This window comes from Sinohyriopsis cumingii, unplaced genomic scaffold (assembly GCF_028554795.1).
Source record: "Sinohyriopsis cumingii isolate HCF-2022 unplaced genomic scaffold, ASM2855479v2 utg001510l, whole genome shotgun sequence".
NCBI classification, from domain to species: Eukaryota; Metazoa; Mollusca; class Bivalvia; order Unionida; family Unionidae; genus Sinohyriopsis; species Sinohyriopsis cumingii.
In genome coordinates, this window is record NW_028316007.1 from 996,692 (window position 1) to 1,024,302 (window position 27,611).

Genomic DNA, 27,611 nt, shown 5'->3' on the forward strand with positions numbered 1-27,611 from the left:
ATGATGGACATACATGCATTAAACAATTTATACTGGTATGATTAGTGTCAAGATGGTATATTTTTAAACAACCCACATATTTCTATAAATACTGTACATGTTATCTATAAATACTGTACATGTTATCTATAAATAATGTACATGTTATCTATAAATACTGTACATGTTATCTATAAATACTGTACATGTTATTTTATAAATACTATACATGTTATCTATACATATTGTACATGTTATCTATAAATGCTGTACATGTTATCATGAATTGTTTTTATAACCCAGCAAGTTTTACCATGCATTGAAAGTGTCAGCAACCATGTACAATGAATCATAAAAATCACTTTTATGTAAAAATGTCTTTGTTCTGTAACTTATAACTACTTGAAGTTGTTGTTGCTGTTGTTGTAGGGTTTAACGCCATTTTTCAGCACAAGATAGGCTATTCATGGCGGCCAGTATAATTGGTGGAGGAAGAACCCTGGAAAACCCCTGGAAGAATCACCACTTCAAGTTGTACTCAGTTAATCCTCATACAGGTAAAAAAAAAAATTAAAGCTAAAGATGTTTCTAAATTGTTTAGTCAAAAGTGAGCAAAATAAAAACATTTCGTTTCATGCTTTAACTGCATTAAACCCCAGCAATCCATAATTCTAAAGCACTGATTTTGAATGAGATATGATTACCATGTATTTGTTAGCTACTGTCTTTGAAATGTCTTTGTTGTTTACTGATTATAAACAGAGTGTGAGTATCATGCTTTTGTTACCAGGTGCTTTGCTGTTACACCTTTGCAATTTAAATGACTGCCACTGTTTATTTGGCTTCGGCTTGTCTGGTGATAAAATGGGTATATTTAGCTAAAGTTCTCAGGACCAGCCACACAAATCAAATGATCAATTAAATGTTATAACCAGTCTTCCTCAAAGTCTCACAAATCTGCATTACTCCTCACCCCTGTCTAAATCATCATACAGCTTATCAATGAACTTGTCTAACTCTGTTTTCTCCTCTTCAGGCAGCTCTAGAGCATCACAGTTTCTGGCCCATACTCCTATTGAACTTTGTATAAAAAAAATACATTAACAGATAATAATAGACATATATATTGACAATAATACTGAAATCAATAATTAGAATTTATAAGATATGTGTCTGATAAATTTACATTATTATTGATTCCAAATAAATTGATGCAATTGGAAGTAAACATTAAACAATTTATATTTAAAATAATATAAAAATTATATTCATGTAGCTAAAAAGTTAAAAGATTTAATTCATTGCTTTTTAAATTGTTTATTGCACATTTAAAAGAATGAAAGTAAAGTGTTATTATAATATTTCATTTAATGTCCATGCTTCCTCCTGAAATTAAGCCTATTATTAAACCCTAGTGCAAGCCACCTACAAAATTTGGTTCAGGTATGTCATATAAATCTAAGGTGACTGTGCAGTACCCATTTTATTCAGGTTTAATAACAGTGACGTCAACCACTGACATTTTGATTCTAAAATAAACAGTTCTTCATTACATCAAAAGTAACCATCTAAAGAGTTTGGTAATCATAAATCATAAATAATGAAGAATTCCAATGACAATGTTTGGTAACCATAAATTACTTTTAGTCTGATCATCCTTGACCTTTCAACTTTGCTGACCTTGGCCCAACAACTTCTGAACCTAAAATTAATCCTTACCACAAACTCCAGCTAACTTTAGATGGTGAAGAAATTGAGTTTCTATGAGAAAACCATTTTTCTTCTTTCAGTTCTTGCTTGGGGCTATACATGGCAGCCAGTATAACTGATGGAAAAGAATCCAGGGAAACCCTGGTAAGAACCACCAACCCACAAGAAGCTAGTGGCAAGCGTTCTTGCATACCCACAGTTGCAGAACCCAAGACTCTAACCCATACAGACAGAGGTAAAAAGACAGTGATTGTTAAATGTGACAGCTTTAGACCACTTAGTCAAACTTTCAGTAACAATGATCTTGACCTCTGATCTTTTGACTCCAAAATCAGTTGGGTTCTTCCTTACCCTAAAGGCTAGCTATCGACAAAATCTACTCAATGCAGATAGTGGACCACTCACATTTTTCTGTTTCCGTGACAGTAACTTTGACCTTTTAGCTTTCGATCCCAAAATCAATAGTTCTTGATTATCCAAAACATGAACGATCCAAAACGTTTGGTAACCATAGATGGTAGAAATCTTGAGTTATTGTTCAGAAATAAAACTGGTAACAGGCAGACTGTCAACATCATATATGCTCCAATTTAAGGTGGGTGCATAAAATTTGCATACCTTGTCCCGATTCCCTGACCATTGGTACCAATTAGTGCAAAAAGTGACTGGAATCCCTCTGGTGTGAACCACTTGAAAGAAACAGAAACAAGATAATGGTACAATTTTTTAAGCAAAGACTGAAAATATCCTGTCTAGTAGCAAAAGTTTCTACAAAAAGTTTGCAGCATGAGAAAAATTTTATAACTGTGTACAAAAAAATAAATATGCAAATTAGTAAACTTATGCCCCTATCTCAAAGGGCATTGGAATAAAAGTGCAGTAATGGGGGTAGAATAAACAGTAATCACTGATTTTTACAGTGAAGATAAAACCTTGACTGTGATACAGGAAATGCCATCAAAATGAGGAGCATCTGTGTATCAAGGTACACCCGTTCCTCAACTTTTATGATGTGAAACAGAAACCTTAAAATACTGACCTGCAAATCTGACCTTGAAAATAGGACAAAAAGCGTAGAATGCAACACATCTATATATGTATACCAAGTTTTACCTATTTACCTAAACAGCTCTTAAGTTTAATGGCATATGAGAAAATGTGAATTACGCATATAACTAACATCTGACAAAGGTATTGTTATGTACATTTATTTTGCATTAAATTTTTTATAGTTATTATATGCTATGCATTATGTAAAATTATATTTTGTAGCTGATTTTGTCCAAAATCAAGTTCATTGTCTACCTGACCAGAATAAGTGATTTTTTTAAATTCTGAAAACAATTAATACATAGCAAAAGTTCCACTCTGAGTGTGGGTTTAATATCAGGATCATTATCAACAGAAGTAAACATATTTATCTTGGTCTGGGTCAAGGACATTGTGTTTACCATGTTCTTTAGTATACTTTTAGTAACAGAATCCTCTAGAATTTGAAGTTTCCATTAAGTAATATTGCTTGTTATAAAATGCTAATTGTGACCTAGGCCAAGTAGAGGGCTTTAGAGTCTTGTTTACTGGGAAAATTATTTATTCCTGTAAACACATCTGGGTAGATATCAATTATTGCTGTGTTCAGTATTTCATCTGGGCTGAAATTATTTAATTCAAATTCATCTTCTCTGGAAATGAAATATGCTCTATAATATTCTTGAAAAGAGACATTAACTTGGAATTATAGTGAATTGGAAAAAGGAAACCTTGGATTATATTACTGTGATTCAACAAAATACCATTGGCACATCATTAGAATTCAAGCCGTTGATACATTAGTACATTAGCGACTACCCACTACTACAGGCACATCAACACTTCCAGTTAGAAATTATTTGGAATACAACTAAAGTTTACTCAGAACTTGGATGTCAGATCAGTATAAATTGTCATGTAAGATCACTGAGACATCATAGAAGGTCTTTTAGTGAAAATCCGATTTAGCTATGACCATACCTATAGGAGTAATGATATCAAGTTTTTCAATTTGCGCCATTTCATTTAGGTCCATCGAGACATCATAAGAAGTCTTTTGGTGAAAAAGCAAATTTTTAGCAAATTGTGTTTCTCCGAGAATACTTACTCGATCACATTAACGTTAGGGATATAAGCCTGCTACCTCTCGAATCCAGCCCTACTAAAAGACGAAAATTCGTCTTTTCTGTCTATCTCATATAGACCAAAGGGCAATAACTCTTGCCCCTTACCTCCCCTTGCCATCGCCAGGTGTCACTAGTTTTTTTTAAGCTGAGCGATATATATTATACAAGGATGCTCGCATAGCGTGGTGGTTGGGAGGGTTTTTAAGTAATGTGATCGGTAATTATTCTTGGAGAAACACAATTTACTAAAAATTTGCTTTCTCCTTCAAATACGTTCCCCGATCACATTAACGTTAGGAGAATAAGTAATAGGAGAAGGGAATGCTGAGCATCCTACCCCCACCTTGGGTACCTTCTAGGGAATGATGGCTGGATTCCCCATTTGAACGATAACCCGTTCTTCTAATTTCATCAGCAACACAGCCTAGGGTCCCGTGATATGTAACACCTATATACGGTTAAGAAGATAGTTATTGAAATCTTCTTACCTACGAAATTTCACTGGTGAATCCAGCGAAGCTGATAAGCTGTGTTGACTGTTTTAAATGGGTCTGGTGGTCATCTGGGCTGCCGACACCGGACCTACCAGATTCAAGGTTTGCCTCTGCGAAGTCAAATCTCTGAGATAAAAACTGGAGATGGTTGACTCTGCATGCCAGCCAACAGCTTCTATTATATCTCGGATCGAAACATTGTGTTCGAATGCCAGGCTCGCCGAGATTGCTGTAACCTCATGAGCTGTAATCTTCATGAGGCGACTTTGATCTTGTGAGACCTCAGAGTACGCTGAGCGTATAACCCACTTCAGCCATGAAGCAAGGGCTTGAGGGGTGATATCCCGTTTACCAGCTTTGACAGGAAGAAAGAGGCGCTTACGTGTGTCCCGACACGCCTCTGTGCATTTTAAATAGTGCTTGAGTGCACGAACAGGATCTTGCATGGCTGCTGCTCTTGACTTATCTAAGGAATGATGATTCTTTGATTGCCAATGGATGGTAACCTATTTTTGGCTACAAAGCCTGGTTGCGTCAGGAGTACCACCAAACCATCTGATCTGAACTGAAGAAAGTTCGGGTCACTGGAAAGGGCATGTAACTCGCTCACCCTGCATGGTGAAGCTAAGGCTATCAAGAAACATGTTTTGTATGATAGTAGCTTTAACGAAGTGTGGGCTAAAGGTTCAAATTTGTCTGAATTGAGCCATGTTAAAACCCAGGACAGATTCCTTTTTGGAAACAGGGTGAGGGATTTTGGTCGATTGAAATCAAAATTGGCTAAAAGATCTGATAGATCTTTGTTATGCCCAATATCACATCTACCATGATGGCGGAATGTGTCTGATATCATGGAGCAGTAGCCTTTGATAGTAATTGGGGCCAACTGTTTCTCCTCAAAAAGCCAGAGCAAAAAGTCGGCCAGTTGAAGGATTGAGACACTCAAAGGGACGATGTTATTGATATGGCACCAGTCCCTGAAAACACGCCACTTTCCCTCGTAAGCCTTCAGAGTGGAGGGCCTTCTTGCTCTTGAGATTCTCTCCACAATCGAAGGTTTAAACTGTTTGTCTCACAAGGCTGCTCGGACAAGAGCCAAGTGTGAAGAAGAAGACGGTCCGGGCAAGGGTGGAACACCTGTGACCGCGGTTGTTTGAGAAGATTTGGGCTGGTTGGAATCTTCCTGGGTAGATCTATCGCTAGATCGAGTAGATCGGTGACCCAGGACTTGTTCCATCTGAGAGGGGCAATCAGAATCATCCGACAGTTCTGACCCCTTAACCTCTGGATTATTTTCGGTACCAAAACCGTGGGAGGGTAGGCGAATGCCCAAAACCCCTCGCAGCTGATTGACAGAGTGTCCACGGCCCAAACCTCTGGGTCTGGAACCAGAGAGACAATGGTGGGCAACTTGCGATTCTACCTTGTCGCAAAAAGATCAATCATCGGACGCCCCCAAAGTGTGCAAATCCGAAGAAAGACTAATGGAGTGACCATTCCGTGTGAATGACTTGACCTTTCCTTGACAGAGTGTCGGCCAAGACATTGAGTCTGCCGGGAATGTGTCTGATTTGTACGTTGATGTGAAGGTTGTCGCACCAACGTAGAAACTGCCAGATCAGAATGCACAGGTCTGGTGATTTGGTGCCCCCTTGTTTGAGGAGGTAAGTCACCACCACAGAGTTGTCTGACATAATGAGGACAGTTTTTCCTGAGAGCTGATCCTTCCAGAAATGAAAGGCATTGATGACAGCCCTCATTTCTAAAAGGTTGATGTGGAAAGGCCTCTCCCCTGGCTCCCACGTGCCGCTGACTGTAGCAAAATCCAGCAACAGGTGGGCACCCCAACCGTAGGTACTGGCGTCAGTACATACCGTTATCTCCGCTTGGGGAATCTCCAGAGGAATCCCCGTGGACAGCCAACCGGGGTTGTGCCACTGATGCAGGAACAATCGTATCTCAGGCGTGATCATTATTGTTTGATTGAGGGGACTTGAAAACGGGCGCCATTGTGCCAGTAACGTCATTTGTAAGGGACACATAAAAAGACGGCCAAGCGGGGTCAAGTCCGCTGCCGCATTGAATAATCCGAGGAGTTGCAAGAATTCTCTCACTGAAATCCACGTCCTGTTGGAAACGGACTCGACAAGTTCAACGATCCGGATTATGCGAGCGCAAGGAAGCCGTACCAGATTGAGATCGGTGAGAAACTCCATACCCAGATGGACAAAACGCTGGGATGGACGGAGATCGGACTTTTTCCAGTTCACGAGAAAGCCTAGATGATCTAAAAGCGCTAAAAGATCGTTTCTGCCTTTGAGCAGAATAGAACTTACCTTACGTTTCTGGAGGATGTCGTCCAAGTACACTGCCATCCCTGTAGATGAAGTCGAGCGGAACAGGGTGACGACGCAATCCATAACCTTGGTAAAAGCCCAAGGGCTGATGTTGAGGCCAAAGGGTAGGACCTGGAACTAATAAACTGCGTCGCGGTAAGCGAATCGGAGAAATTTCCGTGATGCAGGGTGGATAGGGACGTGAAAATATGCATTGGTCATATCTAGACTGACGGCATACTCATCCCGCCGGATGGAAAGACGGATTGATCTCGCCGTTTCCATCTTGAATTTCGGTGGTAAAATGTATTGGTTGAGGTGACTCAGGTCGATGATCGGCCTCAACTTGCCGTTTGCCTTCTGGATAAGAAACAGCCTGGAATAAAACCTCGGCGATTGTGTTTTTTTCACAATCTCCACCGCCCATTTTTCTATGAGCGACCATATCTCCTGTTGTAGAAAGGTATCCTTCTCCCGATCGGACGGTACATCCGTGAAGAGGGGAGAGGAGGACAGGGGAGGGGGTTGGATAAATGAAATCCGAAGTCCCTCTGAAATGACCTGGATCACCCAATCGTTCTGAGGAAAAAAGGTGGTCCAGTGGTCCTGAAATTGCAACAGGCGGCCGCCCACAGGTAGGTTGTCCGCGGGTGGTGGAGAGGGTATGTCAATTTTTAGAGTTAGGAGGCTTCGAGACAGAAAAACTTTGTTTCTTACCACCTCTGTATGGTTACATCCTAGCTTGATTAGACTGTTGTCTCCTGGCATTGGGTTGGGATCTATACTGCACATTTGATTGTAAGGATTCCTTGTCCCTGGTCCGCCAATCATCCCTCCACTGTGGCAGGGGCTGATTTTTTCTAAACGCCTGCGAGAGTTGGGCAGCGAGTTGGAGGGGCAGTTCCTTAGCTGCCTGCTTCTGAACTTCTTCAATTTTTCCTCCAAAGAGTAAAGGCGACCCAAACGGAGTCATCAGTAAAGCCAGAGTAAGATGGGGCTTGAGCAACGTTGACCGCAGACATGCGTCACATCGTATTGGGTCTAAGTTGGCAGAAGCAGTCAACGCATTAGCCATGGAATGGTGAGCTGCCCTGTTAATAACTCTAGCAATCTGGGCTGTCGCTTCCCAAGCGTGGTCATTGTCGGATTATTCTGCGAGTCAGAAAATGGCTAATGAAGCCAAGTCTAACAATGAAGACGTAGCGACTACGTTCCGGACTAGCTTTGACGTGACATGGAACACATTTTTGTCCACTTTGTAAAACAGTGGAGTGGACATGTGAACTGCTGCCTTATTTTTGTCCAGAGCCGGAAGATCCGTACTGAAGGCGTCTGAATGAGTTTTGTACCAGCGACACGAGAACGTCGCTGGTACTTGGCTTTCTGAAAAGAACTCCTTAGCATTCCCCAGATCACCTATTCGTCCTGATAGTCGATCACTGATCTCCTTAATTTTTGCCGACTGGGGAAGGAGCCGGAAGGACGGCATCTCTTCCTCCCCGCCAAGATCTACGGACGCCTTAACTTTGTAGTCTTGAGTGGCGGTAGGAGGTGGAGGGCATTCTGAAGTTGCCAACACCTATAAATTTCTTCCACTGCCGCCTTGAAGCCAAATACGTTCCGTTCCATGGTTGGATTTGTGTACGGCTGATTTGCAGGAGTTTCGTCACCCTCACTGTGTGCCAAGTCGTGTTTTGTAATAGCTTGCCTTTCTGGATAGAGCATACCAGGTGGCATAGATGACGCGATTCTGTCATCCTTAACACTGTCACTAACACCCCCTTGTGGATAAGCCGTGAACATATGGACGGACGGCCCTGCCAGCTGGTTTGTCTGGCTTGTGGTCGGTCTGAATGTTGGCGACGGTCCTGCTATCACTGGTACCGGCTGCTCCAATGACCTGGCTGGACGGACAGATTTCTCACTAAAATCTCCGCCATAGTATTGGTATGTTGCCGGTGGTACAGCTTGATGGACAGATTTATCACTAAAATCCCCGTAAGTCATGTTTGGTCGGACCGTTTTAGCAATAGGGTCCCCATGCTGGGACAACAGGACGGCCGGTGACGTAGAGGTTGTATAAAGAAATGGATCCGATGGATCCGGTAAAAACCCCATGCGTCCTGACTTACAGGCCCGAAGGCCATGCTCGGACATGCGGGGGGTACTTACGCCCACTGGGCAGCCTAAAATTGGGGGAACATTCCCCCAAAGAGTCAGAAAAAGCTGTGGAAGCGAGCGAGGGAAATAAGGGTAATATCTGGCCTGATGTCAATAGCTGCGTCGTCGTTTCCTGGACCAAACGACGCATCTGTTCAAAGTTGGACTGTTGTACCCTGTCAACATTATTTTCCTCCATTGCCACTGATGTTACTGTGGCTGACGGTTGCAAACGACGAACTTTAGGTGGAGGGGGGACCCCAACGTCCCCCACAAGGCTCGCAATGGAGTCTGTCTTCTGATGTATACTGAGGACATCAATGCTATCTTTCTTCGACTTATTCCGTCTATCCCTCCCTTTTGCTGCCTTCTGGACTACATCAGCCCACGTTTGCTCTGTCCAAGTTATTACACATGCTGCATGGTATAGATGATGTCCACTTGGTACATACAATACAAGAGTCATGGTTGTCTTCTTTTGCTTTGAACTTTTTGCATTTCATGCATTTGGTTGACATTTCTACTGAAACGACACAAGAAAAGAAAACAAAGCACAAATTATCAATTCAGCATGTTATTAATTCGCTAATACTACAACCGTTACTAACGGAGTAAGCGAAATTAGTCAGTGTCGCGTTAACTCTTAATTGACAACACGAGTTCCGCGATAGCATGTGTAACATGGACTTCAGTAAACGAAAGGGTGACAAAGTCACTCAATTTTGAAAAAAAGTGTTAAAATAATGTATACAACCTGTAGAAGAATGATTGTCCAACGCAATAAATCCAAATTTAACTTTGGATGGTCCAATTTAACGCTAAGATGGCTTGGATTGTTTGGAGGTATAATGTATGTGTTATCAGTACAAGCGAAGCTTAAAAACTAGTGACACCTGGCAGTGGCAAGGGGAGGCAAGGGGCAAGAGTTATTGCCTTTTGGTCTATATGAGATAGACAGAAAAGACAAATTTTCATCTTTTAGTAGGGCTGGATTCGAGAGGTAGCAGGCTTATATCCCTAACATTAATGTGATCGGGGAACGTATTTGAAGGAGAAACCCCAAGTCAATATGAACATCTGGAGGACTATTGATAACAAGGTTTAGAAGAAGGATGCCATTGTTGGCATACTGTTTTGCAAGTGGCACCACATTCAAATAGAAATTACTAGATCTTGGGAGGAGTGTGTGTGATAAGTTTCTTGGCAATCCTCCAATTTGTCTTGTGCTATTGGACAATAGATGCCAGATGCTTTCTTAGCAATTTTTTTTTAGATCATGATTATACATACTTTCATATAAAGTCAGAGGTATTGATGATACAAACTTTCAGAGCAAGTCTGAGATCCTGAAGATACAAGTTTACATTGCAAGTTTGAGATTTTGATGATACAAGCTTACGTAGAGAGCCCGAGATATTTATGATACAAGCTTATACTGCAAGTCTGAGATCTTGATACAAGTTTACATAGCAAGTATGTGATTTTAATGACACAAGCTTACATAGCAAGTATGAGATACTGATGACACAAGCTTACATAGCAAGTATGAGATACTGATGATACAAGCTTACATTGCAAGTTTGAGATTTTGATGATACAAATTTACATAGAAAGTATGAGAGCTTGTTGATACAAGCTTTAATACCAAGTCTGATATATTGATGATACAAGTTTGCATAGCAAGTCTGAGATCCTGATGATACAAGTTTGCATAGCAAGTCTGAGATCTTGACACAAGCTTGCATAGCAAGTATGAGATTTTGATAATATAATCTTATATAGCAAGTATGACAGCTTGACGATACAATCTTTATTACAAAGGATGAGATCTTGATACAAGCTTTCAGAGCAAGTATAATCAAAAGTGGTTGATAGATATAGTCTTTTGAAGTAACAAGTTCAGTCAGGCAGAATTTGCGTCAGTAGATCAGGGCCTACATTGTTTGCTCTACTGTTGTTTTCAGATGGATTGCTGGACAATGAAATTAGTCAGGAACCAGAAAGCAAGCCCAGCACTTGGGAGTCTTCGTGTCAGAGTCCTGCAAGATCAGGGTCTATAAAGCTGTCATCCTCACCCCTCTACTCTATGGCTGTGAAACCTGGACTGTATACTGCTAGCATGTGAAGTAGCTTGATCAATTCCACATGCACTCACTATACTCAATCATGCATATCCAGGGGTAAGACAGGATGTCCAACTTAGAAGTCCTCAAAAGGGCACATTTTCCTAGCATTAAGGCAGCACTGCTGCTGAAAGCCCAGCTCAGATGGTCTGACCACATCATTTGGATGGAGAAGACCATAATACCGAGACAGCTCTTCAACGGTGAGCTCAAACAGGGAAAGCTGAAATGAGAGCACTCCAGGAAAATGTACAAAGACAACCTTAAGTGTAACTGAAATAAAGTGGAATCCAACTCAGCAAGCTGGAAACCTATGCCAAGGTCCAGTCTGCTATTGCCAATGACTCATTGCCATGAGAGAAAAACAGCACATCAATGCATCCCAGACAATCACGTCTACAGATTTCCCAAGCCTATCCTGTAACATCCTGTGCACTTCCAGCTTTGGACTCAGGAGCCACATGTGGGCAGCGAAACATCATTGTGTTACGTATATCTGATTTAATTCATATTTATTTTAATTGTCAGTTTTAAATTATTCTATTACATGTTATTATAATGTAAATTTATTCACCAGAGATGATACTATTTCAGAAAATTGTTACAGCTTGACTGTTAGTTTATAAACACCAGGTGTTGATCTAAATTCTGACCTAGTTTCAGCGCTTGTACCTACCTTCGTAAACAAGTTCTATTTTATTTTAAAATGATTGGTTGTTTCCAAGGTCATGAGGGGACTACATGATTTAAGATGTAAACAATTTTTTATTTCTTGGAGTAAAATGATTGGTTGTTGTCAGGGTCATTTTTGGTGTAAACATGATCATGTGACCCACCCCATTTTCAATTTTGCAATTCCGGTTTTACCATTATGCGATTTGTTAGTTTTAATAGAGATGCTTTGAGAGACATTTCTCAGTTTTGGTCTTTTTACACTGATGTCAATTTATTTTGTTGTAGCCAGATTTATAGTTCTAATTTTCTTCAGATCAGATTTTAAAAGGATTAATTCTTTTTTGGAAAGACATTGCTTACAGATTTAATTTGGATTTCCAACACCAGAGTGCCATTATTTGTATTTCTACAAGGAACTGTTGATAAGCACAGTACTGACTACGGCATACATCATCCATCTTGGATTTTCCATCAGGCTTTGAACTTGAAATTATTAGAACATTTATTACTAGAACTTTTGCAATTTAATTTGTGGATTATTCTTAGATTATTTTTGGATTTGACTCTTGAAACTGTAAAATCTTCTCCTTTTTTCATTTTCACAGAATTTTTCCAGAAAAATAAATTATTTGTTAAATTTTAAAAAGCTTGTTGTTTTCACTCTTAATGTTTTACTGTTTATTTGAGCCTAAACATGTAACAATTGGACAACCAAAGACTGACTGGTCCTAAGAAACTGCACAGACCATGAGATGCCAGCAAACTATATGATGGTAGATGAAGGTCTGTGCACTTTGCAGATGGATGCCAAGATGGATCTAAATGAAAACATTTGCTTACTTCAGTCATTTTAAGATTCAGCCCCAAATGAAATCTGGACTTTATGCAAGAAGTCCTTCACAAATTGCTATGTATAACTCATAAATGGGACAAAGACTCTGACACTGGCAGAATGTGGTGATAAATGTGATGCAGACTGTGATATGGGCTCTATATGGTGATAAATAGGACACAGTCTGTGACATGGACAGAATAAAATGGGCAGTATAAATAGGACACAGACTGTGACATGGGTAGTATAAATGTGACAAAGACTGACATTGGCAGTATAAATGGGACACAGACTGTGACATGGGTAGTATATGACAGAAGAACAAAGAAATAAATTATGCAATTTTCCCATGAGAACTACAAGGATTTTATATATTGGGGTTTATGCATATGGAAAGGGGGTATTCATTTTGTTATGGGGTTTACACATATGGAAGGGGTTATTCATTTTTATATTTGGGTTTACACATATGAAAGGGATTATTCATTTTGATGTTGTGGTTTACACATATGGAAAGGGTTATTAATTTTTATATTGGGGTTTACAGATGTGAAAGGGGTTATTCATTTTGATATTGGGGTAACACATATGGAAGGGGTTATTAATTTTGATAGTAGGGTTTACGCATATGGAAGGGGGTATTTTTTTCCATATTGCAGTTTACACGTATGGAAAGGGGTATTCATTTTCAAATTGGGGTTTACACATATGAAGGGGTTTTTCATTTTGATACTGGGGTTTACACATATGGAAGAGGTTATTCATTCTGATGTCAGGGTTTACGCATATTGAAAGGGTTATTCATTTTTATTTAAATGGTCAGCTTTGAATGTTTGATATAAAAAAGTATGTTGTACTAATGAATCTGAAAAGTGGGAGAAAGGGGCTGAACTCACTGATCACCATTATTCCATACCTGTTGTACAGATTCTTCATAAAATGCCTCTATTGATAACTGTCGGAGTATTTCTAGTTGATCCTAAAGTAATGGATATTAAAAGGATATAAAATATATATCGAATTTATATAAAATGGATAATGAAAGTATATAAAATGGATACTGAAAGTATATAAAATGGATAATGAAAGGTTATACAATGAATACTGAATGTATACAAAATGGATAATGAAAGCATGCAAAATGGATATTAAACGGTATTAAAATTGATACTGAATGTATACAAAATGGATACTGAATGTATACAAAATGGATATTGAATGTATAATAATAATAATAATAATGAGGACTTTGTATAGCGCCTAATCTTTGGAAGCTCTAAGCGCTTTACAACATTAGACAACACCTATAAGATAAAAAACATATAATGATATGATTACAAAAACAAACGCCATGAAATTAGAAAACAGTTTTTAAAAAATGGATACTGAATGTATACAAAATGGATACTGAATGTATACAAAATGAATACTAAAAGCATGCAAAATCATTACATGTCAATAATAATTTTAATGGTGACAGAATTTACATGATATTTGTTTGGTCCAATGTGTTTGAAAAAAATAATTGCCAGAAATCAACTGACCAGGAAATTTAATGCATGGAGAACTGTCTTACATTACATATGAAATTAAACTTTAAGCTACTGTAAAGACTGCTGAGGAAAGACTGATATTTTCCTGAAAGCTTACTTCTTGGTTTTCTTCTTACAAACATAAAAATATATAAAGACTCTATTTACCATGTGTTGAAATATATTAATTTTATCTGATGATGAGAAATAAAATGTGTTAAGAGTCTCAAATGTAGTAGAATGCTTCCTACATCTATCTGGCTTTGATGACATAATAATGCTAACATTATGACACAATTTACACAAGATTACCTCCATAGCTTATTTATTAACCATTTCATAATCATATATATGAAAGAATACAACCCAACGTAAATTATTTCCCAACATTATATCATGTTGATTTGATATAGTTCGCTAGTCTAATGAAATTCCTTGGCCCCCAAAAAGGAATAATTATATACTCTGATCTTGCTCAAAATGAATCCATCCCCCAAAAGGAATAATTATATACTCTGATCTTTATCAAAATGAATCCTTCCCCCAAAAAGGCATAGTTATATACTCTGATCTTGCTCAAAATGAATCCTTCCCCAAAAGGCATAATTATATACTGCTTTGGATATCCATATTTTTTTAAACTCCTGGTATATAATTCTATCTAATTATTATTATTTTTATTCATGGCTGTAAGCTGTGCAGAATATCTTTAGTTAGATTTTGCCTATATGACCCGAGTCTGTTAAGAGCATTGTATTACATAGCATCTATATATAGATGTTAGTGTACATGTTGACAATTATTAATAATAATCTTAATAATAAATAATAAGATTTAATGGAGCCTTTGGATTAATCTATCTCTGGCTGATGGGGTTTTAATGTTTCTAGAAGAATTCAGTAGCTTCCCATTGGTTGGGCTGGGTTACATGAGTAGGCAAGTTCATAGTGCGATCTCTCACATGGGGTATATTGTGAATTAACAGACATACTATTAGGTGTCTATAAGGAGAGAACTGTGCAATCAGATTCGTTCAGATTTTGGAGTCATTTTCATATCTTCTGTTCCTGATTAAGTCTGCAGACACGTTTTATGTTGTACTTAAATATTATTTGAGAGGAAAAACATTTGTTTGGACTGTTCATTGGAAATATAAAGTGCTCAATATTTGGACTATAACAGTATTCTGGAACTAAAATAAATTATTTGAAGGAATTCTGTACAACACCATTTTGACAATATCATGGTTCTTGAAGGACCAGTACAATTTGCTTTTGAACATTCATTCATTTAGGACTTTCAGAGACCTTTAATAATGATTAATTTGGATTCATTTCATAATATTGTACATTCCTCTCACACTTTTCATTTACAACTGTGATAATAATTTTGGTTGTTAAGTTTTACAAAACTTGTTGCTTTCGCTTCTTTCTGTTTCTTAGTTTGGTGACCATAGAGTCATTATTGCTTCACTGAAGCCATCCATTAACAGAAGCATCCAAATCTGTTCATCTGATGGCTTATTTCATTTGACCTTTCCATTAACAGAAGCATCCTAATCTGTTCATTTGATGGTTTGTTTTACTGAAGCCTTTCATTAAGTTTAGTATCCAAAACTGTTCGGTGGATGGCCTTTTCCACTGAAGCCTTCCATTAACTTAAGTATCCAAACCTGTTTCTTGGATGGCTTATTTCACTTAAGTCTTCCATTACCTTGAAGCATCCAAATCTGTTCAATGAATGGCTTTTTCATTTTCTTCTTTATTATAAACGAAGAGCTAATAATTAACACCTTCCTTCCAATGAAAATTAAATGTCCAAAAATTAAATAATAAAAATAATTAATAGCTACAATAAACAAAGCCTTTGATCTTGCTGCCCCGCTATTGCAGCATGTCTGTGTGTTTGTCCATCTATCTTTTCTAACTTGCTCTTCAGCTTTCTCTGTCCTTTTATCTCAGTGTGTGTGTGTGTGTGTGAAAGTAATATGGTTTACAGATAATCTGGGTCAGTTCAAGCACACTTCTGTTACCATGCTTACCTTGAACTCAGCTCCAAGCAGTTTATGTGCAATTTGTTCCTCTTCATTTACAGTGGCTCTGGCAAATTGGGAGAACAGTTGTATGGCCTCCTCCTTGTTCTTAGCCTGTGTACATAAAGTAAACTTAAGTAGAAAAGAAAATATCACAAAGTTTGAATAACTCAAATGCCACACAAATACTCTAGGCTGTTCCATGAACACATATACAACTCCCCAACACTGAAGTAACTTTCAAACTCAATTAACCTACAACAGAAGCAATATAAAGAAATTATGATCAACTGTCTCATGTGATTTAACAGAAAATGTTGCCCCCTAAAGAAGCATATTATTTACATCATTTCTGGCTAGATGTAAGTGGTCAGAAGAAATTATTTTAACACTGGACTGAGAAAAGACACGATTTAAATAGCAGCTGACTGGAGGTAACCTATACTGAATTCTTATAGATCATATAATCCACTTCACAGTTTTATTTATTTCATTGCTTACTATGTTTTTCTAAGTTTTCTTTGCTCTCAGGCATGCTGCCATTGATCTAATGATAGTTAAACCTTGTAGTACATTAAATGTAGATGCCGTTATTTCTTGTTATTTTTTATTTGTTTTTGTAAACAGATAGTACATCATTTGTCAGAAGAAAAAACCCAAATATTAATGCCTATTGAAGTGATATCACATCAAATATTAATGCCAATGGAAGTGATATCATTTCTGTCTACTTTTACACTATATAATATCTTGAAGGAAAAATATATTTTCAGTGACTGATATGTCGTATTTTTATGCCCTGTCGCATGACTAATAAAAACAATATAGCATGTCAAACATAAATTATATTAAAAAATGGATGAAAATCCAGGAATAATTTTTTTCCCAGTGTACTCTTAAAATCAGTGATACTGCAACTGTGTATTGGTCTCATCATGATCATCATGACGATGACCTAACAGTAAGATTCTGCAATTTGAATCCTGGAGTTGCAGGCCCAACCTCCCACTTCTTTTGTGCAAGACTTACTTCCTAAGGTTTGAGTGGCTTCCATGGCAGAGTGGTTTCAGATACTTGTCATGTGATCACTTGCCTCTCATTGCATAGGTTCCAATCCTAATCATATATTATAATGTTGCCAGTTAATGACACACGGTCAGTGATTCTACCTAGGTGGTCTTTGGTGCCTGAAAAGTACTTGGGATTTTCTAAAAGCAGAAAATTGGCAGCCATACACAGATTCTCTAGAGCTGAAAATGGTGTAAAACACAAAATGATCTACCAGCAACATGATGTCTCATCTCTAATTGACACTGTGTGTTGGAGAGACCTAAAACTCCAAATCAGTGCTTGTTCCTGGGTCCAATGTACCAATCAAATTTAGTTTAACAACGATTCATATTAAGCTTAAGTATTCAGATGCATAAACAGTTGCCTACCATAAAAACAAGCACTATGAGAGATCTACCAGCAGTGTGACCTTGGTCATGACAAATACAGTTAAATAAAAATAGCATACCATGCAAATTACATTTTTATATGTGCAACTCTGAAACGATTTGCGAGAGTTCTTGAGCATCACTGCTTTCAACGTGCACAAACTCAGATAAATTTGGCAAACTATCCTGTAAGCATTTCTTGCTTTGATATGTTGATTCGCTGAGTTGCCCCGGTATGTTGATTTGCTGAGTTGACCCGGTATGTTGATTTGCTGAGAGTTAAACCACTAAGAGAGGGTTAAATGCAATTTTAAATATATAATCTTTTTCTTCTTCAACAATCCCACGTTATTTATGATTTTGTTGACACGAACCACACCAGAAATTATGATTTGCCTAACCAACCCTACACTATCAGAATCAAAATAGTATAAAACACAACCTATAATGTAAGTCTTATTAAAGTGTCATCGGGGGAGGGGGGATATATGCTTTGCTGGAACAGACGTCTGAATTATTCAAATGATCCACACTATCAGTGTAATATATTCTCATGACTACGACTTTGGAAAACTCCATGTCACTGAAAATTCAAACCATATAAATGGTCCTGCAGGGCTTTAATCACTGAAATTCTATTATTACCAAATATATAAACTTTAAGGTGCCATGATATGATACTTACCTTGCTTCTCTGCAGTACCATGTTCAGTCTTTAGTTGTTCTACTATAATACAAAATATGGAACCTTAATGGTGCCATGGTGTGACATTTAATCTACAGTATACCAAATATGGAACCTTAATGGTACCATGGTATGACATTTATTCTACAGTATATCAAATATGCAATCTTAATGGTACCATGGTGTGACATTTATTCTACAGTATATCAAATATGCAATCTTAATGGTGCCATGGTGTGACAAAAAATTCCCAAATTGAAGCTAAGTGGACAAATAACTTTTACCTATGTAGCTCAAAGTTTTAGATGGGATTTGCGAGGTAGTAGTAGTTCTCCTGAGGGATTAGGATTGGGTAATGTATCTGAAGAAGAAATAAACAAATCTAAGATAAAAAGAATATCATTGATAAATAAATTGTCAAAAGATCTCTAAATTGACAAAGTGTTGACAGCACCAATAGTCACAGGTTTAAATGCAGGAAGTCCATGGAACAGAAGATAGTATGACTGCGGAAAGTGAACTAAGGTATAAGACTGGGATTACAACATTCTTTATTATATACCTCCAATCACATATTGGGGGAGAGAATAATGTCTTTGGATTCAGGACTAGCACCAGGAAAAGATATAGCAATGCAAAAATAGCAGATAATGCTATTCAAATCATGAACTAGAATAAGCAAAATGTTGGTCAGGTCAAGCTACTCTTCCAAAATCACTTGTCTCATTGGAAACTGGCTGGGGAAAAAATTGTATAGCCCTGGTTCATGACATGCAATGTGATTATGATTGAGAAAATGTCATGTACATGTTAATATCTCACCTGTTTTAATGTCATGTACATGTTAATATCTCACCTGTTTTACTATTGCAACCATTTTAATGAGGAGCATAATGCTGGCTGTCTCTGGTGGGTAGTGGATATTCCTGTTGTAGACAAAGACAATTTAACATAAACTATGGGTTAAATAATATTAACAAACTATTTAGGCCTCAACTGACATACTGTATTATGAACACAAAATTAATATTCTAACACATAACTTCATTATTTAAGTGACATATTGTATTACGAATACAAATTTAATATTCTAAAACACAACTTCATTATCTAAGTGACATACTGTATTACTAATACAAATTTAATATTCTAATGCACAACTTCACTATTTATGTGACATACTGCATTACGAATATAAATTTAATATTCTAACACACAATTTCACTATTTCAGTGACATACTGTATAATGAATACAAATTTAATATTCTAACAAATAATTTCACTTTTTATATGACATACTGTATTATGAATACAAATTTAATATTCTAACACACAACTTCATTATTTATGTGACATACTGTATTAAAGAATATAAATTTAATATTCTATTCCACAACTTCATTATTTAAGTGGCATACTGTATCATGAATACAAATTTAATATTCTAATGCACAACTTCACTATTTAAGTGACATACTGTATTACAAATTTAATACAAATTTAATATTCTAACAAATAACTTCACTATTTATGTGACATACTGTTATCATGAATACAAATGTAATATTCTAACAAATAACTCCACTATTTAAGTGACATACTGTGTTATGAATACAAATTTAATATTCTATTGCACAACTTCATTATTTAAGTGACATACTATATTACAAATACAAATTTAAAATTCTATTGCACAACTTCGTTATTTAAGTGACATACTGTATCATGAATACAAATTTAATATTCTAACACACAACTTCACTATTTCAGTGACATACTGTATTACAAATACAAATTTAATATTCTAATGCACTAATTCACTATTTCAGTGACATACTGTATTAAGAATTTAATACAAATTTAATATTCTAACAAATAACTTCACTATTTCAGTTGACATACTGTATTATAAATACAAATTTAATATTCTAATGCACAATTTCACTATTTAAGTGACATACTGTATTAGGAATACAAATTTAATATTCTAACAAATAACTTCACTATTTCAGTGACATACTGTATTAAAGAATATAAATTTAATATTCTAATGCACAACTTCACTATTTCAGTGACATATTGTATTACGAATACAAATTTAATATTCAAACAAATAACTTCACTATTTCAGTGACATACTGTATTATAAATACAAATTTAATATTCTAATGCACAATTTCACTATTTCAGTGACATACTGTATAACGAATACAAATTTAATATTCTAATGCACAACTTCACTATTTCAGTGACATACTGTATAACGAATACAAATTTAATATTCTAACAAATAATTTCACTTTTTATGTGACATACTGTATTACGAATACAAATTTAATATTCTAATGCACAACTTCACTTTTTATATGACATACTGTATTACGAATATAAATTTAATATTCTAATGCACAACTTCATTATTTAAGAGACATACTGTATTACAAATACAAATTTAATATTCTAACAAATAATTTCACTTTTTATATGACATATTGTATTATGAATACAAATTTAATATTCTAATGCACAACTTCACTATTTCAGTGACATACTGTATAACAAATACAAATTTAATATTCTAACAAATAAACTTTTTATATGACATACTGTATTATGAATACAAATTTAATATTCTAAAACATAACTTCACTATTTAAATGGCATACTGTATTACAAATCACAATATAAGATTCTAACACACAACTGCACAGGTTTCAAACATTTCTTAACTATAATGCACCTAAAAAAAATTATATTTTTTCAGCATCAAATGTTAATTTTCTGTCAAATTATCAAAGTGGAAAAACCAATGATGAGTCAAAACTCATTAAGTGGAAACATTCTGTATTGTCACTTATTCAGAACTTTATTCATTAGGACAAATTATCTATTGAATTCAAAACTTGTTGGTTTTCGCTCTTTTCTATTACTTATTTAAAGACCATAGAGTCATAATATCATCTTCAGTTAACCGTCTTGTCGTTCTATTGTACAACACATTACATAACACAATGGCACTTTGTGGACCATGACAATCAAGTTATAGCAGGGTTCCACTTCATATTCTTCCTGATTAGTATTTTTCTTTACTGAATATTTCATAATATATCCTTTTTGATCTAATTCTCCATGCATGTATGAAGCTTAGAACATTCCCATAATTCAGATATTTTCTCAGTCTGGGTCAGGGTTGGCAATTTTAACAAGGTACATGTATTTAAATACTGTAATTGAAAGCAGTAGCAAAATCCAAGGATTTTAATAAATTCAATAGACTGGAATACAGACCCATGGATTGCCTAGTGCTGTAACAACAGACTGGGTTACAGACCCATGGATAGCTTAGTGCTGTAATAACAGACTGGGTTACAGACCCAACGATACCCTAGTGTTGTAACAATAGACTGGGTTACATACCCATGGATGGCCTAGTGCTACAACACCAAACTGTGTTACACACCCAAGGAGAGCTTAGTGTTGTAACAATAGACTGGGTTACAGTCCCATGGATAACCTAGTGTTCTAACAATAGACTGGGTTATAGACCCATGGATAGCCTTGTGCTTTAACAATAGACTGGGTTAGAGTCCCATGGATAACCTAGCATTGTAAGAATAGACTGGGTTACAGTCCCATGGATAACCTAGTGTTGTAACAATAGGCTGGGTTACAGACCCATGGATAACCTAGTGCTGTAACAATAGACTGGGATACAGATCCATGGATAGCCTAGTGCTGTAACAATTTTTACAAATAAACCCTGTGCTAAGTTAGCCATATTAGTTTCATAGAAAAAACTTTGATGACACTAAGTTGTATAATCAATCATTTTTTTTACACGTAAATCACATACCTAAACTGTTATGACTGATAGGACAAGGAAAACATCAGTTGTAAATGAGAATTGTTTGTGATCATAAAGTGATTTTACAGAGCATGTGGCCTCAAAACATTGACCTTTGGCAACAATAAGACTATAATACCTCCATGCCTCCTGCAGACGTGACAATGGGTGTTCTGGGTCATTCCTGGAACTCCCCATACATAGCACTCTGTGGTAACTGGAAAGAGCAAACTGCAGGCATTTTTCTGAACAATAAACAACCTGTGATAGAAAAGAAAACAATCTGAAAAAACCACTTTTACAAGGCCATAGAGAATACCGGACTAGAACATGGAGGCCATCGAGAATACAGACTAGAACTTTGAGAACCAATAGAAGCAAATAATTGTATTACCAAACAAACTTACTCAGAATCTTGTCAACTTAAGTTTGTGCTATATCTGAGCATTATATGCTGTTGTACAGTGGACACATGCATTATATGTTGTTGTACAGTGGACACATGCATTATATGCTGTTGTACAGTGGACACATGCATTATATGCTGTTTTACAGTGGACACATGCATTATATGCTGTTTTACAGTGGACACATGCATTATATGCTGTTTTACAGTCGACACATGCATTATATACTGTTGTACAGTGGACACAAGCATAATATGATGTAGTACTGTGGATACAAGCACTATATGATGTGGCACTGTGGATGCAAGCATTGTACAATGTGATACAGTTGACACAAGCATTATACGATGTGACACTGGATGCAAGCATTACATGAAGTGGCACTGTTGATGCAAGCATTATATGATGTGGTACATTGGACACAAGCATTATATGATGTGGTATTGTGGACACAAGCATTAGGTGATGTAGTACAGTGGTTACAAGCATTATATGATGAAGTACAGTGGACACAACCATTATATGTTGTTGTACAGTCGATACATGCATTATATGATGTGTTACTGTGGACACAAGCATTAGGTGATGTAGTAGTGGATACATACATTGTGTGATGTAGTACAGTCGATACATGCATTATATATTGTTGTACAGTGGATACACGCATTATAGGCTGTTGTATAGTGGATACAATTATTATATGATGTAGTACTGTGGATACAAGCATTATATACAAGCATTATATGATGTGGTACTGTGGACACAAGCATTAGGTGATGTAGTACAGTGGATACAAGCATTATGTTGTTGTACAGTGGATACATGCATTATATGTGGCCATAGTAGACCGCCACATTGATAAATTCGTTCAAAAGCAGATGCAACTTCAGTTGCTGCTTTAGTTTATAGTGGTTCTACTTCTTTATACCTACCTGCAACATCAACGACAGTCAACACATATTTGCATGTATGTGAATGACGTCTACCAGTTTTAAGGTTATCGTGTGGTAAAAACAAAATATCTGCTTGATGAACTTCACCAAGAGTGCTGACATCAAATTGTGCGTACTGAATGGTTTTTTGTGGTGGTGGTAAATAAATCTGCCATATTGACTGTCATGCTAACTGATTTGCAGCAACATAACGTGTGGCATTTGCTGCATCAGGAAGTTTACTAATCGCTTCTCTACCCCTCCAATATCCTCTTGGGCTACACTAAATTGATTTCAATATTATCATAATAATCTGCCAAATAATTAACAGCCCCTCGCACTAGTTTACCTTTCATCGCAGATTTTACTAGGAAGCTAGCAAGGTTTTCTCTCAGAGATTTATTTTTTTCTGGAATTTAACGAGTGAATCAACTTCACATCTGCAATATGTTGCTGTTGTAAATCCTTATTTTATCCGCTACATCATGAACGTCACACACTTGATCAATTCCATTTATTGGATATTATCCAGGTTTTGGTTAGTCTTGTTTGACAAGTCGAATATCAAGTCGGGTTCCAGGACAACAATAAGTATATCCAGGAAGATGTTTATCTTCTGGGTATTTAGCCCATGGAATGCCTGGTAATTTTCCCAGTGAAGCAGCAATATCACCACCTGTCCCCATGAGATGAAATAAATTTGTATTTTTTTGTACCACATTTTACACGCTCACTTTAAGTGCACACTTTTTATTCCTTGTTGTTACTGCTATTAATCTACTTGTGGAATTGAACACAATATAACTCCATATTATTTATTATATTTGTACAACATGTATATCATAGATTTCTCAGCGACACAAAAACAAGAGCCAGTCCAGCATCATCCAGCGCTACCAAATTCTATCAGAGCAATTATCATAGGTCTGGTAAGATGCAATTTTTGTTTAATCTTATGAGATGGCTCAAATGTGATAAGTTATATTTAGTGGCACCATCTGTAGATGATCAGCGATGCTACAATGTGCTTAAAGATTTTAATGAAAATGAAAAATTGTTAGACGAGGATGGTAATGATATTATTGATTTTATCGCCGATATTGATGAGAACCCATCTGTAGATGACCTCGATGGATTTATTAATAATCTCATAGTATATGATGATGTGATGTTTGAGAAACCATCAAATCCAGCTCGAATTTTTTCTTGAGGCAGGCACAAAAACACATATTTTATATACACTGTATGTTACTCAGCGATATACACAAATACCTAAAGTGATCACAGATAACTGTAAAATTTTAGTTGTGTTTAACTGAGTCGATACACATACACTAAGAAACATCCACCAGCCTTGGTGTTCAGGGGACATGGATATGATCAAATTAAAAAATTTCCTTTCACATGCTCAAGCATTTATCAACCTTGCCTTCTCAATGTGACTCATGCCATATGCTATATTACAACCTTGTCATCTCAATGTGACTCATGCCATATGCTATATTACAACCTTGCCTTCTCGATGTGACTCATGCCATATGCTATATTACAACCTTGCCTTCTCAGTGTGACTCATGCCATATGCTGTATTACAACCTTGCCTTCTCAACATTACTCTTGCCATATGCTATATTACTACCTTGCCTCTTCAACATTACTCTTGCCAATATGTTATATATACAAACTTGTCTCGTCAATGTGACCTATTCCACTATGCTATATATATAAAGAGAAGGTACAAGTTCAAAGTCATTACTAAGAGGAAAAATGTTGTAATAATGCATACAAAATATGGTACAAGAACTGAATGGAGGTAACATGAGTGCTCCAAATACTCAACAGACAGTCTGTATAGACAACATACTCAGAAGGACTTGCTTCACAGTATTGTCAGTATTGTAAATCCAGGACATAGATGAAACATGAGTACTCCGAATGCTCACCTGACAATCTGGACAGACAACATACTCAGAAGGTCTTGCTTCACAATATTGTCAATATTGTAAATCAAGGACATAGATGAAACATGAGTACTCCAAATGCTCACCTGACAATCTGGACAGACAACATACTCAGAAGGTCTTGCTTCACAACACTGTTGGTATGGCAAATCAAGGGCTGGATTTTGTGTAAGTCGCCTGCTCATCTCTTCAGCTGTTTCCAGGGACTGTAAACAGTATTCACAAGCTAAGTACTTGTACATCTCATTCCAGAGAAACTGAGTACTTACAACTGGCTGTTCTTCAAAAATCACATCTCCCTCTTTCAAAGATATTTGAGCAAATAACCCCTTTCCCTGCAAATAAAAACAAAAATTTTAAAGTTCAGTAAAGTCTGACTTAAATGAAATATGTTGGGTTATAAAATAGAAACTGAAGAGTAATGATCACCCTGCAAACAACTACTGGCTATGCAGTCAATAGCAAGGAATACATCATGGAATTAAAACAACTACTGGCTAAACAGTCAATAGCAAGGAATACATCTAAACCAAGTCAATGCACAAGCCACTTGGTCATCCTTCTCCCCAAAACCCTGTGGCAATGGGCAAGTGACGAAGCAGCAGGTGTGGGTACACTGGCAGCCATAACCACACATCCGCACACAGGCAGCTCAGGCCATATGGTCATTCTTCACTGACATGGAGCAGCAGTGGAGTTCGGCAGCTGACTAAGCAGCCCTTTTTATAATTCTCACTGCTCAGCTCCATGGCATGAGGAAGGGGCTAGAAAAAGTGCCCTAAAAATTGCCTGCTCCATCGTTCACTAGCCAGCTAACCACAGCTGGAGGGGACCCTACATCAGCGATGGAAACACTACAAAGAAAAAGATGAAAATCATTCCTCTCACCCTCAGTGCATGGAACGTGTACACACTTTTGGATAGAAATGATGCTGACAGACCTCAGAGGAGATCTGCCCAGATTGGCAGGGAGCTAGCCAGATATAACTTCGATATTGAAGCCCTGAGTGAAACCCGCCTTGCAGGAGAGGACGAACTTTGTGAAAGAGGCACTGGATACACATTTGGTGCAGAAGAGGAAGTAAGGAGCAACATGAGGCTGGAGTAGGCTTTGCAGTGAAGACAGTTTCTGTTCACAAGCTAGCTGGACTTCCAAAGGATGCAAATGACAGGTTTTATGACAATGAAACTCCCACTGTCGAATGGAGTGTGTGTGTGTGCGTGTGTGTGTGTGTGTGATTTAGTAAAAAAAAGATTAATACAAATTTATACTTGTATCTTCACATGAGATGTGACTGTTTTCTGTTTGAAGAATAAGACACCCCCCACCCCCACCCCCGTAATAATTTAAAAGAAACTTTTGAAGTTTTTAAGGTTACTCACAGTTCAGGCTGTTGTAGCATCCATACCCCCTGCGTAAACATCTTCATTTGTCAGTGATTTTATTGTAATTTTACACTGTTTAAAAATTAAGTTAATATTATTATGACACAAAATGCCAGCACAATCCAACCATGCAATAAAGCAACTGCAAAATAAATAAAGAAAAAGAAAAAGTATATACAGTACTGTATTTAACTTTTCATGGGAAATATTAGAGAAAAATAAATAATTTATGTAAACTTTCATTCATAAAAACAATATTTTTTGATGAATTAGTCTAAACAAATTCTAATACAGGTAGACATTTAAAAGGAATAAATACATAGATTTTCTTGTTACATTGTCCTTATATATTTCTTTTGAAAAGTAAGGAGACAGATGCTACCAATCCCTTTTGTTTTTCACCTTCACATGAATAAAACATGAATAAAAACAAGCTTTACAAATAATAAGGCTTTTGGATTGGACATACTCTCATAATTGTAAATTCTGAGTAATTAAAGCTGTCAAATTCTGGATTGGCCTAGGCACATTTCCCCAAAATTTCCTTTTATATACCACAAACATTTGTAATTATGCCTCAAGAACAGTCTGGTTATATTCTGTTGACTACTTCATTAATTAACCCGGGCCCCGAGTGGCCGAGTGGTCTAAAGCGCTCTTCGTTACGGATCACTGCCATCTCACCTCTGTCTGTGGCGGTTCGAGTCTAAGATTCAGCCAATGTGGGCATGTGAGAAAGCTTGCCAGTAGCTTCTCGTGGGTCGGTGGTTCTTTCCGGGGTTTTCCGGGTTCTTCCTCCACCATTAATACTGGCCGCCATGTATAGCCCATCGTGCTGAAAAATGGCGTTAAACCCTACAACAACAACAACAACATCATTAATTAACCCCAAAAACTTTCCATTACTGGATTTGTTTTCAACATATA

At 36.8% G+C, this 27,611-nt stretch overlaps 1 protein-coding gene across 1 annotated transcript in view; it reads right to left on the bottom strand.

Annotated features, from left to right (window-relative positions):
* The window catches only part of LOC149772397 (protein-lysine N-trimethyltransferase SMYD5-like), a 48,784-nt gene that overhangs the window by 20,605 nt on the left and 568 nt on the right, over positions 1-27,611 (bottom strand). The window contains exons 2-8 of the mRNA XM_089947840.1: positions 25,385-25,633; positions 22,138-22,259; positions 19,010-19,079; positions 16,039-16,143; positions 13,382-13,444; positions 2,308-2,378; positions 953-1,059 (exon numbers count right to left, since the gene is read on the bottom strand). Of these exons, the coding sequence (XP_089803966.1) occupies positions 953-1,059; positions 2,308-2,378; positions 13,382-13,444; positions 16,039-16,143; positions 19,010-19,079; positions 22,138-22,259; positions 25,385-25,633 (787 nt within the window). The remainder of the gene's footprint in view (positions 1-952; positions 1,060-2,307; positions 2,379-13,381; positions 13,445-16,038; positions 16,144-19,009; positions 19,080-22,137; positions 22,260-25,384; positions 25,634-27,611) is intronic.